Genomic DNA, 14,790 nt, shown 5'->3' on the forward strand with positions numbered 1-14,790 from the left:
ATCGTTAAGAAAATGTTTCCGTGATGCTTGTACAAAAAACTGTAGATACCTGTCATCTGTCCTGACTAATACCAAGTATCACTCTTCGAATCAAATCATAGTATCCATGTTGTATATCATAGTTTTGTTGTCTGCTCGCATTTCCTGCACTCTTCCTTTTACCTTTGGCCTTCAAAAGAGTCAAACAGATATGCAATACAATAAAGTTTCTTTAAATTGTTATTCGCTTCTGAAAGAAACTAGTCTCTATAAAATTTTCAGAAGGGAAAAAGAAAAAAAGCAATGAAGAGAAGCAATACGAGCAAAGGAACATAATCTTATCACGGGCCTTAATTTGTGCTGCATATCCTTTTATCAATATGGTTCTTAAGGTACATTACATTGATTTTATCCAGTTTGTAATACAAAAATGTATATTTCTTCAGTTATATTTTTCACACAGATAAGAGGAAGAGAGAACAGTTACATCACTCTTCAAGATGCTCTCTCAAAGATCATCTCAGCACCATCTCTGGGTCTTGGATGTGGTTGGAATGCCGTGCCAGCGTCTGGATTCAAAAGCTTCCATCTGCACACAAATAAAACCTAATAAATGTCCACACAAAAAAATATACCCTTAGGTGGAACTCTCTTAATGGTTTTCCTGAGAAGTCTCAAAAACAATTTCCAAATTATCTAAGGGCTTGTTTTGTTAGATTTAATCTAATAAATCTATTTGTGGGCACATATGATTAATCAATGTGTATTGCTATCTTTCAGGATAACCCACTAAAGTGATCAATTAAGTTGGGTTAATTTGGTATTTAAATAAGTCATGGGGTTATATGTGCAGATACCAGGTTGTAATTGTAATTTATTGAGAAGCTAAATTACAAAAGTACAACATCTATAAATAAGGGGTTATGGTCCCTAACCTAGGGTTACATTCTCTAATTCTCTTCACCCCCATCTAAGAGAGAAATTCGGCTAGAGAGAACCCTAAGGTTAGAAGATCAAAACCCATCTCAAGATCAAGTAATGGATTCAGGTATAAGCTTCCGCTCTTTAGATTTTTTGTTAATCTCTTTGAATTAATCATGGCTATATGGTTTTAGATCTCAAGTTTTGGTGTAGATCCAACAAGTGGTATCAGAGCCACCTTGATTAATTCTTAGGGATTTAAGTTTTATTGGGTTTTTTGATCTTAAATCTCTAGTTAAAGATTCAATTTTTTGTTCTCGGATGAACAGTAATGGTCGGTGAACAGTAGCGAAAAAAAATTTTCGGTTGAACAGTAAAGTATTTTTTCGGATGAACAGTAACTTTTTAGAATTTTTTGGATTTTTCTTTAATTTTTCCAATTCTGGATCTGTTTTGAAAATAAAAATCAAAGATTTTTGGGTTTGTCGGCGGCGGTTTTTTCGGTTGAACAGTAAAGTATTTTTTCGGATGAACAGTAACTTTTTAGAATTTTTTGGATTTTTCTTTAATTTTTCCAATTCTGGATCTGTTTTGAAAATAAAAATCAAAGATTTTTGGGTTTGTCGACGGCGGTTTCTACCTCAAATTTTGGCGAAGCGGTAAGCTTCAAACGAACCTCGCGTTCGTTCAATTTTAACCGAGCTTCGCGCTCAACGAACCTCGCGTTCGTTCTAAAGTGAACCTCGCGTTCAACTCAGGTGAGCGTCAAGCTCAATTTTAACGAACCTCGCGTTCGTTCTAAGGTGAACCTCGCGTTCAACTCAGGTGAGCGTCAAGCTTAATTTTTTAACGGTACTTCAGACGAACCTCGCGTTCGTGCTTCAGTCGAGCCTCGCGTTCGAACTTCAGACGAACCTCGCGTTCGTACTTCAGACGAACTTCGCGTTCGAACTTCAGACGAACCTCGTGTTCATTTTTAAACGAACCTCGCGTTCGTTCCCAAGTTGAACCTCGCGTTCTTTTATTAAACGAACCTCACGTTCGTTCATTTTCAGACGAACCTCGCGTTCGTGCTTAAGTGAGTCTAGTACTCAATACAGTCGAACCTCGCGTTCGAAGTTAAGGGAACTTCGTGTTCATTATGGTTAAGTCTCGGCTTTTCATGGGTCCACTTTGGTATACTTAATTTATTCAATTAAGTTATGGGCCCTAATTAAGCTGTGAGACCCCAATTAAGTTTTTGGAAATTCAGTTGATTTAAATTTTTTAATTTAAATCTAATTCGGTTTTTAATCAATTATTTAATTCAAATATTATGACACTAAGGTATTAAGGTTGTCTCTCACTCCAATTGATTAATTGAAACAAGAAGTTGCCAAAGTAACCTCTCTTGTGTAGATTGTTCATGAGGAATGTGAGATGTTTGTGTGTATGCTTTCGTGTAAATATTTAATCGGCCCAAAGGAAGGTTAATATTTATTTAGACTGTATACACATCTGCGATGATAAGCGTGTGACAATTATAAGGTTTACATGTGAATAATGAATCGATCCAAAGATAGTTTCATTATTTGACATGAGTTATTGTCAATGTTTGATCATTGCAACAAGGTATCACTTACAAGTTAATATTACTGTCCAAAGACTTGATATTAATGTTGTGCCGGTATCTTGGATGGGGATTGTCATTATTTGAATTTTATTGATTATGGTTATTGATGTGAGCATTTTTGTTTTATTTCAGCTAATGCATCTGCTGCAACAATTTCTGCTAACATCAACTCAATTCCCATGCTAAATGGGACAAACTTCAAGGTTTGGAAAGAGAACATATTAATTGTTCTTGGCTGCATGGATCTTGACTATGCATTAAGAACTGAACAACCCCAACCTCTCAATGCGGATAGCACTCCTGATGCAAAGAAGGAGCATGAGAAGTGGGAGCGTTCAAATCGCATGAGTCTTATGATCATTAAGCGCGGCGTTCCGGAAGCCTTCAGGGGCATAGAATCCGAAGGGATTACTAAGGCTAAAGATTTCCTTGCCGAAATTGAGAAGCGTTTTGCGAAAAACGATAAGGTAGAAACAAGCACGCTTTTAGCTCGCTTGATTTCAATGAAGTATAAGGGCAAAGGAAATATCAGGGAGTACATTATGGAAATGTCTCATATTGCTTCAAAGCTTAAGGCACTTAAACTCGATCTTTGTGACGAGTTATTAGTGCATCTGGTTTTGTTGTCTCTTCCTGCACAGTTTAACCAATTTAAGGTCAGTTATAACTGTCAAAAGGAGAAATGGACTCTAAATGAGCTCATTTCATACTGTGTGCAAGAAGAAGACAGGTTGAAGCAAGATAAGACAGAAAGTGCTCATTTGGCCTATGCCTCTAAGGATAAGGGCAAGAAAAGGAAGAATGATAAGGAAGCTGCTAAGGGTCCAGTTGAGAAGAAACAACATAAGGATAATCAGGGTTGTTTCTTCTGTAAGAAGCCTGGACATGTAAAGAAGGACTGTACAAAATATCACGCCTGGCGTGATAATAAGGGTACGTTCCTTGCTTTGGTCTGTTCTGAGGTTAATTTAGCTTCAGTACCTAGAAACACTTGGTGGTTAGACTCTGGTGCTACTACTCACATAAGTGTTTCTATGCAGGGTTGCCTGAGCTACCGAAAGCCAAGTGATGTTGAAAGACACATCTTTGTGGGCGACGGACAATCGGTAGATGTGGAAGCAATTGGGCACTTTAGGTTGTTGTTAGGAACTGGTTATTATTTGGATTTAAAAGATACTTTTGTAGTACCGTCTTTTAGACGGAATTTGGTTTCTGTTTCTGTATTGGACAAATCAGGTTATTCTTGTTCATTTGGAAACAGTCAATTCAGTTTATCTTTTAATTCAAATGTTGTGGGAACCGGTTACTTGAGTATTTATGACAACCTATATTTGCTTGATACAATTGCTTCTTACAATGAATCCTTGCATGTGGAATCACGTGGTACTAAGCGTAAATTAAATAAGGAAAATTCGGCGACATTATGGCATAAGCGCTTAGGTCATATCTCAAAAGGTAGAGTTGAGCGTCTTGTGTCTGATGGCATTTTGGATTCCCTTGATTTTTCGGACTTCGACGTATGTGTTGAATGTATCAAGGGAAAACAGACCAAAGTGAAAAGATTAGGTGCCAACAGATCTTCGGATGTCTTAGAATTGATACATACGGATATTTGTGGGCCATTCCCTACGGAATCCTGGAATGGTCAACAATATTTTATATCATTCATAGACGATTACTCACGTTATGGGCACCTATATCTTATTCATGAAAAATCTGAGTCTCTGGACATGTTCAAAGCCTATAAAGCTGAAGTTGAGAATCAACTCAACAGAAGAATTAAAACCGTCAGATCTGATCGTGGTGGTTAGTACTACGGTAGATATGATGGTTCAGGTGAACAACGTCCAGGACCATTTGCTAGATACCTAGAGGAATGCGGTATCGTCCCACAGTACACTATGCCGGGTTCACCTAGCATGAATGGTGTAGCTGAAAGACGAAACAGGACTCTTAAGGATATGGTAAGAAGTATGATTGCTCATTCTTCTTTACCAGAGTCACTCTGGGGAGAAGCACTTAAGACAGCAGCTTACATTCTGAATAGAGTACCAAGTAAAGCAGTTGCTAAAACACCTTATGAGCTTTGGACTGGTCGAAAGCCCAGTTTAAAGCATTTACATATTTGGGGATGTCCAGCTGAGGCAAGGCCTTATAGGCCGAATGAAAAGAAATTAGACTCCAAAACAGTTAGCAGCTACTTTATTGGATACTCTAAACGCTCTAGGGGTTATAAGTTTTATGATCCCACTATAAGGAATATTTTTGAGACGGGAACAGCAACATTCTTTGAGGATGTTGAGTTTGGGGGAAGAAATAAGGTTAGAGACATTAGTTTTGAGGAGGAATTGGCTTCAGATCCAATCCATACAGTTACTTTTGACAATATTCAGGTTCCTATACCTGTTGTTGCTCAAGAAGTAAATCCGGAACCTCAAGATGATAATGTTGAACAACTCCCTGTTCCAGAAGAACAAACTCAACAACCTCAAGAACCAGTGCCATTAAGGAGATCCACGAGAGAAAGGAGAAATGCTATTCCGGATGATTATATTGTATTTCTCCAAGAACATGAGGAAAGTAGTGGAATGTTAGAAGATGATCCAATCAACTTCTCTCAGGCCATGAAAAGTTCTAACTCTCAACAGTGGATTGATGCCATGAATGAAGAGTATAAGTCTATGCAAGACAATAAGGTTTGGGAACTTGTCCCATTGCCAGAAGGTGCAAAACCAATTGGTTGTAAATGGATTTTTAAAACCAAGCGGGATGCAAACGGTAATGTGGAGAGGTATAAGGCGCGTCTTGTGGCTAAAGGCTATACTCAAAAGGAAGGCATTGATTATACAGAGACTTTCTCTCCGGTTTCATCGAAAGACTCTTTCAGAATAATCATGGCACTTGTTGCTCATTATGATCTTGAGTTACATCAGATGGATGTTAAGACTGCATTTCTCAATGGAGACATTGATGAGATGATTTATATGGTGCAACCAGAAAACTTTGTGTCAGGAGACCCAAAGAATATGGTTTGCAAATTAAGGAAATCCATCTATGGACTCAAGCAAGCTCCTCGTCAATGGTATCATAAGTTTCAACAAATAGTTATCTCGTTCGGTTTTGAGATGAACATTGTTGATGACTGTGTATATCACAAGTTCAGTGGGAGTAAGTATATTTTTCTGGTTCTGTATGTGGATGACATCTTGCTTGCCACTAATGATATAGGCATGTTGCACGAAACCAAGAGATTTCTATCAAAGAATTTTGAGATGAAAGATCTTGGGGACGCCTCTTTTATATTAGGGATCCAGATACATCGAGATCGCTCTCGGGGTATTCTTGGATTATCACAAAAGAGCTATATCGATAAGGTACTTAAAAGGTTTGGCATGCAAGATTGCAGACCAGGTGACACCCCTGTTGCTAAAGGAGACAAGTTTAGTCTCAATCAGTGCCCTAAAGGTAACCTTGAAATTCAGGAAATGCAGAAGATTCCTTATGCTTCGGCTGTAGGAAGTCTAATGTATGCTCAGGTATGTACGCGTCCGGATATTGCGTACATTGTTGGGATGTTAGGCAGATACTTAAGCAATCCTGGTATGGATCATTGGATAGCAGTCAAAAGGGTTATGAGGTATCTTCAGAAAACAAAAGATTACATGCTCACATACAGAAAATCAGAGAAATTAGAGGTCATTGGGTATTCGGACTCTGATTTTGCTGGATGCCAAGATAGCAGGAAGTCTACATCAGGCTACATTTATATGTTAGCAGGAGGAGCTATATCATGAAAAAATGTCAAACAAACACTAGTAGCTTCCTCCACTATGACAGCAGAATTTGTACCTTGCTATGAGGCATCCAATCAGGGAATATGGTTACGAAATTTTGTCACTGGACTGCACATTTTGGAAAATATTGAAAGACCACTAAGGTTATATTGTGACAATAAATCTGCAGTAATGTATTCCAATAACAACAGGAGCTCAACTAAGTCAAAACATATTGACATTAAGTTCCTGGTTGTGAAAGAAAGGGTACAGAGTGGACAGATATCCATAGAGCACATTGGGACAAACTCCATGTTAGCTGATCCTCTTACTAAGGGATTGCCACCTAAGGTCTTTCATGAGCATACTGCTCATATGGGTGTGGTATTATTTGAGGATATTATGTTTTAGTGGGAGTTTGTATTTGTGGTGCTTTATGTTTGTTTGTATTGTCTGATCAGAATAAAGTTTTCAGTTAAGACACTCTGTTACATTATGTTTGGTTTTGACCTCACTAAGGAGGACCAGTTGAAAATAGACATGTACTGATCACATTGCATGTAATTTTCATGCTGCACATCCATGATTGATCTATGTCGTTTGATTGTATTGGTATATGTGACCATTGATGGGTCGAGTCACGATAAATGTGACGAAGGCCGCTTTGATCCTATATTGATATAGTCAATGGACGAGATTGTTCGGAAATACCTTTTCAGTGATAGCAATTTTTGAGCTCATAAGGTTATACACAATTTAAGGAATCATATGGTGCCCAAGTGGGAGATTGTTGGATTTAATCTAATAAATCTATTTGTGGGCACATATGATTAATCAATGTGTATTGCTATCTTTCAGGATAACCCACTAAAGTGATCAATTAAGTTGGGTTAATTTGGTATTTAAATGATCATGGGGTCATATGTGCAGATACCAGGTTGTAATTGTAATTTATTGAGGGGCTAAATTACAAAAGTACAACATCTATAAATAAGGGGTTATGGTCCCTAACCTAGGGTTACATTCTCTAATTCTCTTCACCCCCATCTAAGAGAGAAATTCGGCTAGAGAGAACCCTAAGGTTAGAAGATCAAAACTCATCTCAAGATCAAGTAATGGATTCAAGTATAAGCTTCCGCTCTTTAGATTTTTTGTTAATCTCTTTGAATTAATCATGGCTATATGGTTTTAGATCTCAAGTTTTGGTGTAGATCCAACATGTTTGTCTCCATGGAATCATTAGGATTTCATGGAAAAATAAATCCCAGGAATTATACTTCTGTCAGAACCAAATTCCTGTATCAAAATTTCTTGTTTGTTTTGAGGGAAAGTTTATTAGGAAGAGTTACAGGATTGCTGCCACATTACTGAAATACTTGATTACAAATCCTCCCCTCACGAGGATTAGGGAGATGATGTGAAAAATGGAACCCACATTTAACTTTTTCATCGAACTTTCCATGCAAATAAACAAAAACAAAAAATTTGGAAAAAAAGTTTGGGGTTCTAATGAAAGTTGATTTTCTCAGATATCCAAACCTCTTATTCTCAGCCACGCAACCCCTAAGTAACTTACATTACCATAATTTATGTTTTTTATACTACATGCTGGTTTGATATCAAGGTATGTTAACTTCTTTTTGTGATTCCTTGTCCCGCTTTGTACTAGTTTCGTTATTACATTGATAACATCATAGAACGTATGTTTAGAGCTTTATATTTAAGACTACAATGCTCTTCCAAGCTCTATAACTAGTGACGGAGCATGAACATTTGGCATCGTAGATCAGACTGCACCTTTCTCACAATTCAAAAACCAGCATTTTCATTTCTATACTTTCAACAGACTGCATTCGTGTTGGGACATAACTTACCGATACTTGAGGCATGCATGATATAGGAACATCATCACTTGGACCCTTGCAAAGTTGTTGCCTGGACAATATCTCAGTCCTGCCCCAAACACCGAGTAAGTTCCAGCTTTTGGTCTGAAATTCTGCATTTCATCATTTATAGTTATTTTTTGTTTACTTTTACGAAGGGAAGCCTAACTGGTAAATTTGTACATGGCCTTCTTAAGAGATCGAGTTGTATAGTAGAGGGTAAAGAAATACATACATCCCATCTGTCTGGATTGAAAGTTAACGGATCAGAGAAGTATCTAGGATCAAGGTGCATGGAACGGATCCATACCAGAACCCTCCAGTTCCTAGGAAGCTTGTAACCTGTTGTGTTACGAAGATAAAAACAAGTTACAAACAGAGGTGGTATGATCTAAGTTACTATCCGCAATAATTTTCTTCCTAAAAAGAAAATTTTCATACTTACCATTGATAACTACATCATCTCTTGCAACTGTTCTGAATATAAAAGGTGAAACGTTTGCTAGGCGAATTAGTTCCTCGGCCACCATTGACGCATATTTCATACTTTTGATATCTTGAGCTGTAAGAATCTCATCCTTAGACTTCTGCTTCTGTATCTGTCTTGTTTCTTCCTGTATTAGAATGAAAGAACCCAATCAAATCTGCAAACAATCCCCTGTTTAGAGAAGAAGAAAAAAAGCTAAGAAAGCATTCTTCACCTTCAGCTTCTCAAGTATCTCTGGGTACTTAGCCAAATAGAATAAACCCCATGTCATTACATTGGATGTAGATTCATAACCGCCCAAAATTAATGAAACGATGTTCTCCATAACCTCCACTTCGTTCAATTTATTCCCATTCTCATCAACTGAATCTATAAGGATTTGCAAGAAATCATGTTTTTGGATTCCATGCTCTTTCCTATCCCTGACCTCTTTCAATAAGATGTTGGACAGTTTCTTCCTGCACTGAGAATTGCACACCGCAGGAGAAAAAAAATAAGAAAAGAAAATAATATCTTCCTCTATAGTTTCATTTTAGTCCACATTTTTATTTGCAACACAAAGAAATCCCAAATTCAAAGAGATAATAAAATTTGGGCTTCAATAAATAAAGAATTTTTTTTCTGCTACCTTTAAAGCATGATGGTATGCTGTTCCAGGAATCTTGATTCTCATTGATCGGAGTCCACCCATGAGTCCCCTATACATAGATTCCATAGTATCTAGAAGTTCTTTTGACTTGAAGCTGACAAGAACTTCACATATGTTGCGAAATGTCATCTGAAAGAGAAATATTCATTTACAAAGGTGCATTTAGTAAAGCATTCTCTCACAGAAAGCTTCCTCAGCTATTGATATTAGATATGATAACAGTCAACTTTCAATTCAGATTGGTAAACCTATAGTTGTAGACAATGACAAGAGCATCATACTCCAATATGTATAAAAAACATGTTAGCAGAGAATGTCAAAAATCCAGGACAAGCCAACAGGTATACAGTGCATATTCTTTTGGATATATGTATCTCTGATTCATAAATTTATGTATTTGCTGTTAGTCATATCTGAAGGAACATAATACAGTGAAATAATCTTCTGAAGTAATAGCTTTCTTCTAATTGAACATTCCATACTTCATTGTGTACATATTCTCAAGGTAAATACTAAATAGTATCTTATCCATTTGAAGTGTTGGATATGGACACCATATTTTTGTTAAATGAGTGTTCTACACGTTGTAGAGAAACATTATGGGCCAAAAATATTTTGTAGAGGAAAGATAAGTAGAAAAGTTTCTTATGGCCCGCTCAGAAAGACGGATCATCAGCATATGACTCAGGTCTTTCAAATCCTAGTGGACTTCTCCATGTGACTACTCAAGTTGTGAAAGTCTCCCATTTTATTTCAAGGAGATACCGTGTTTTTTCTGTTGATATTATGACACTTTCTGGGATCAGGTGTACGTAGTTTCTGGTTCTTCTCCATCATTTTTTCTCTTATAATAATATTAGGTTGAGGATGGGTTAGCCTCTTCTGATTACTACTGTTGGAGCATAGAATTTTAACCCTCAACAAAACTTCAGAGTTTCGTACCTGTGACAGGGTCCTTCGACATTGTATCAGAGCAGTCCAAATTAAATTACCACTACTCACAAATCTAAAGTGGATTTTAAAAAATTGATACTGCTATATGAGTTCAGGTTTCGGCCAATTAAAACAATGCTCAACTTGCAGGCTTATATGTTATAGTGTAAATTATAATCCTCAACCCTCCCCACAACTTTGGAGTTTTGGCATAGTGTCAGAATCCTTTGACAACTTTTATAATCGTAGCTTCACTATATTCTCGTTAATGAAATAGTCGGGCATTATCTTTCAGAAAGAAAAAGCAAACATACAGAGGGCTTCTGTGGAAAATAAAGTGAAATTTAAATTTTAGGGACAGGGATATTTAAGCATGTGGAATCATTGTCATAAAAGGACAGTAGAGTTGGTCATGATTTGTAAGAAAGAGACGCCTGAAGTAAAGCATACAAAATAGAACCTAGTGAGAAGTGAATGAATGTATCATTGACATATACATACAGCTTTGGTCTCATCATAGGCAACTATCTTTCTCTTGGAGGCCCAATCTTCTAAAGCTTGAATAAAAATGGGTTGTGCAGAAGTTAAATGGGAATCAAGGGCTCTTGGGCTGTTGAAAGCTTCAATTAGATGCCTTCTTATCTTCTTGTGCCATAATCCATCAATAGCAACAATGGATGAATTTCCCATTAGCTCAGTGGAAGGCCAACCAGGACCAAAACTCCCATCCTCTGTCTTGCTTCCTAGAATTTGCTTGTTCGACTCAGGGGAGCATGAGACTATTGCCGGGTACCCAAATAAGTGGGTTCTATAGATACCAGTGTCCCCATACCTATATAAGAAATAGCAGAAAGGGGAAAGGTTAGGATCAATACTAAGTATTAGCTGATCAATAATTCGAAAGAAAAATAAAAAAAACTACAGCAGAAATTTATCTGAATTTTATACAAGATGAAGGCACCAAGTGATTTCTATGTTCTCCAAAGACAAGTTGTAGATGCAAAATGCCATGCTATAGAAAACAATTAACATGGAAAAATACTATTCCAACTGCCTCAACTCTGCAATATAGACTTGATCGTCTCTTGAATCACCGTGTCCAAATTGTTCTGATACAGTCCCACTATGTTACAAACTGAAGACGAAAACAAGCAAAGCTCCTCTACTAGTACTAGTTATCACATAGCCACTTAATGATTCTCACAAAAAACAGCGTTAGTGGGCTTCAATACAGTGTCCCAGTTGCAAGTGTGACTTTATAATCATTTCTGGAATGACATTTTAGTGTATACTCAAATAAAAAATCAATGTTCATCATAAATGTTCTATTATAACTTATGAATATAAGCTCTGTAATTTCATCATACAAGCTTCATACTGACAGATATCAAGACATGGATATGACTAAATAACATACTATCACACTCCTAATTCCAAAAGCTTACACGACATAAAATAGAAGTATCATGTCCAATAGGCTCCATATTTGAATTCTCGATGTTACTTACTTACTAATTTGTACTAGAATAAAAAATGACTCGTGTAACTTTTTATTTACACAAGTAAATTTCTCGAATTGCCTCCATTTCGGATCTACATTAAAAGCTAATGTCCATCATAACCTAATCATCAAATCTCAATCAAATTCTCATGAATTACCATCTCTAAAACTTTATTTATTCATCTCACATGAATTAAGACAACAAACATGACTAAATTAAGTAAATTTTTTGTGCCTTTCAGCATTATTTTCTTGACAAAAGTGATTTTTTTTTAAAGAATTTCCTCATTCTCTGACCAACATTCAAGTATAGTTGAAGCGGGAAAAAAAATTCATCATAACCTAAACATTTCCTCTTAATCAAAAACTACTACTCCTAAAACTTTACAAATCCATCCAAATATCAGCATCACTTAAACCTTAACTTTTTTGAAATTCCACCGTTTTCAGACCAACATTCAAGTATATATATTCAAATAAAAGAAATTAAAAAATGGACATTCATCACAACCTAAACATTATAACTCAGCCAGTAACCAACTATTTCTAAAACTTTACTAATTTACTCAAAATGAAAATTAAGTCAAAAGACAATCTTTTATACCTCAACTTTCTTTTGGCAATGAAATCATCAGGCCTCCTCTTGAACTTGAAGCACCACAAGAAATCGAACATCTCCCCCATCAGCGGCCACCCCATCGACGGGGGGAGGGGGCCCGGCGCAGCCGTCGGCCCCGACCGGCCCGCCCACGAACCGCTGCGCCGTGCCGCGCTCCATTTACAACCAGCCCAAGAAGAGCAAAAGATGCGTCAAAAGGCAGCGATTACAGACCCCAACTGCGAGTTCATCCCACCCATCGTGATACGTGAAGGTTACCGCTTGACTTGGATGATGGGTTTTTATATTTTGAGATGGGAGGCGGTGAGTACGCTTGCGATTTGCAGGTAAGGGAGAGTATTTTACCTCATGTCTGAGGATTCGTCTTGCCGTTTTTTTTTCTTTTTTTAATAAATAATCCAGCTCAAAATCAAACCTAAGTTTATGGAATCCGTATTACTACTGTCCAACGGTTCACATCATCTGACATAGGTTATCCTCTTATTTGGACTTTAGTTCTGGACAATTCCATTATTTAATATGGACTTAATAGCATTTTAATACCTTCTACTTTCATCTACTTTGTACATGCATGTCCTGACTTCTTTTTTAAAAGCACTTGTATGCTTTTGAAGTTTCAAAATTTGCACTTCAATATATTTTATTATAAAAACATGAGAATATTCATTGAAAACTCTTCATGTGATATTTACCTTCTAATTTTAGAATATTTTAAATCTTTAGTTTTTTAAAATTAATGTTAAATCTATCGTAATTCTATTTTAATAGAACCGGAGTAGGTTTAAAATACAATTAAGATAGGTTTAACAGTGAAAATAGCAAAAACTAAGGATAAAAGTTTCAGATTAATATATGAGCATCACATGGGGAACTTTTGGAGGTGTTTTCGGAGAAAGTTGCATTCATTGTCGAATTCATTATAATCTGGATCGCTTACAAAGAATTCAAGATATTCAATAAAAAGAATAAGAAAATGAAAGATTACAACTTTTCGAAAATAACGCAAGATCCGTTCGTCGTTTCTTGCTTGCGTGGGTCTTTAGCCGGTGACGGGGACGTTGATATCCGTGGACTACCTGGCAATCAGATCAGGTCCAGAACTTCGTCGATCCGCGAAGGAATCTAGAAGCAGAAGCGCTTATCTCGACAACAGCGAGATAATTGCTCTTCTTAGAATTATCACAACGGGATAATACTAAGGATCGGATGCGGGTGATGCAGATCTGACGACTCTCGATTTCTAGCGTTGAAGAACTCGATCACTCTTCAGTCCGGCAGGGCTTCGTCAATTCTCCAAAACTCCATATCCCAAAAAATGAGGACCCGGGGGCTCTATTTATAGGCTTTACGGACGTCCGGGCGGTTAAAACCGCCCAAGAGGCCATTTCTGCATTGGAGACACCCATGGGTGTCTCAAACTGGGCCGAGACACCCTAGGGTGTCTCGGCCTTGGCCGAGACACCTTAGGGTGTCTCGCTCGTGCCGAGACACCTCGTGTGCCCCAGTTCAGCCTGAGACACTCCATTATGCCTGTTCGTCCGTTTCCACCGTAACTTCTTCATCCGAACTCGGATTTGAGCGATTTAAAGTGTGTTGGAAAGCCGACGAGGAGTTCTACAAGTCCCAATGATTAAATCATCAGCGGAATAAATGAGACACGAAGGGTATTTCACCGTTTGTGAACGATACGAGGTTCCCGATCGGTTCATATCTTCATCATTCCGAAGTTCCGTTGTTTCACGTAGTTCGTCGGTTTACTTCAAGTATTCACCGACATCAATCAAGCTTCTGTGAACCAGATGGTGATGTTCATCGTTATTTCTTAACACTGAGCTGTTCGTGGAGACCTATAGGCAATTTTCGATGCCTACAGATACCCCCTCCAAAGCATTCCAGACTCGTTTTTTTTGTAGAAGAGGCTGGAATACTTTGGATGTGATTGGTCCAACCTTCAGTCGGCGTAAAGGACCTGTAGTTAGCTTCGATTTTTGACTCCTTCGATTTTCAGTCTACTCGATGCTTTAATGAATAGCTGAAATCCTTCCGGCGCTGCGTTTATCGTCTGGCCGTCGTCGAAGTCTCAAATCTACAACTGATGAGTTGAGTTTGGCTCGTGTCATTGAGTTGATTTTTTGATCGTAACGCGTTGACTGGCGTTGACCTAGGGTTACGCGTTGACCGGCGTTGGCCCTAGGGTTTCGAACGTTGTACGATAACTTTTTGATTGCAACGCGTTGACTGGCGTTGACCTAGGGTTACGCGTTGACCGGCGTTAATCCTAGGGTTTCGAACATCGTATGTTGACTTTTGGTCGCAACGCGTTGACTGACGTTGACCTAGGGTTACGCGTTGACCGGCGTTGACCCTAGTTGACTTTTGGTCGCAACGCGTTGACTGACGTTGACCTAGGGTTACGCGTTGACCGGCGTTGAC

At 37.8% G+C, this 14,790-nt stretch overlaps 1 protein-coding gene across 1 annotated transcript; it reads right to left on the reverse strand.

Moving 5' to 3' along the window:
* On the reverse strand, positions 308 to 12,435 carry LOC109843535 (ent-kaurenoic acid oxidase 2-like). Its single transcript, XM_020412471.1, has 8 exons — positions 12,343 to 12,435; positions 10,739 to 11,069; positions 9,284 to 9,433; positions 8,870 to 9,118; positions 8,614 to 8,782; positions 8,404 to 8,510; positions 8,160 to 8,281; positions 308 to 568 (listed from the first exon to the last, which is right to left on the reverse strand). Exons 1-8 carry the CDS (start codon positions 12,420 to 12,422, stop codon positions 475 to 477), a joined length of 1,302 nt encoding a protein of 433 aa, XP_020268060.1. The 5' UTR covers positions 12,423 to 12,435; the 3' UTR covers positions 308 to 474.

This window comes from Asparagus officinalis, chromosome 5 (genome assembly GCF_001876935.1).
Source record: "Asparagus officinalis chromosome 5, Aspof.V1, whole genome shotgun sequence".
NCBI lineage: Eukaryota > Viridiplantae > Streptophyta > Magnoliopsida > Asparagales > Asparagaceae > Asparagus > Asparagus officinalis.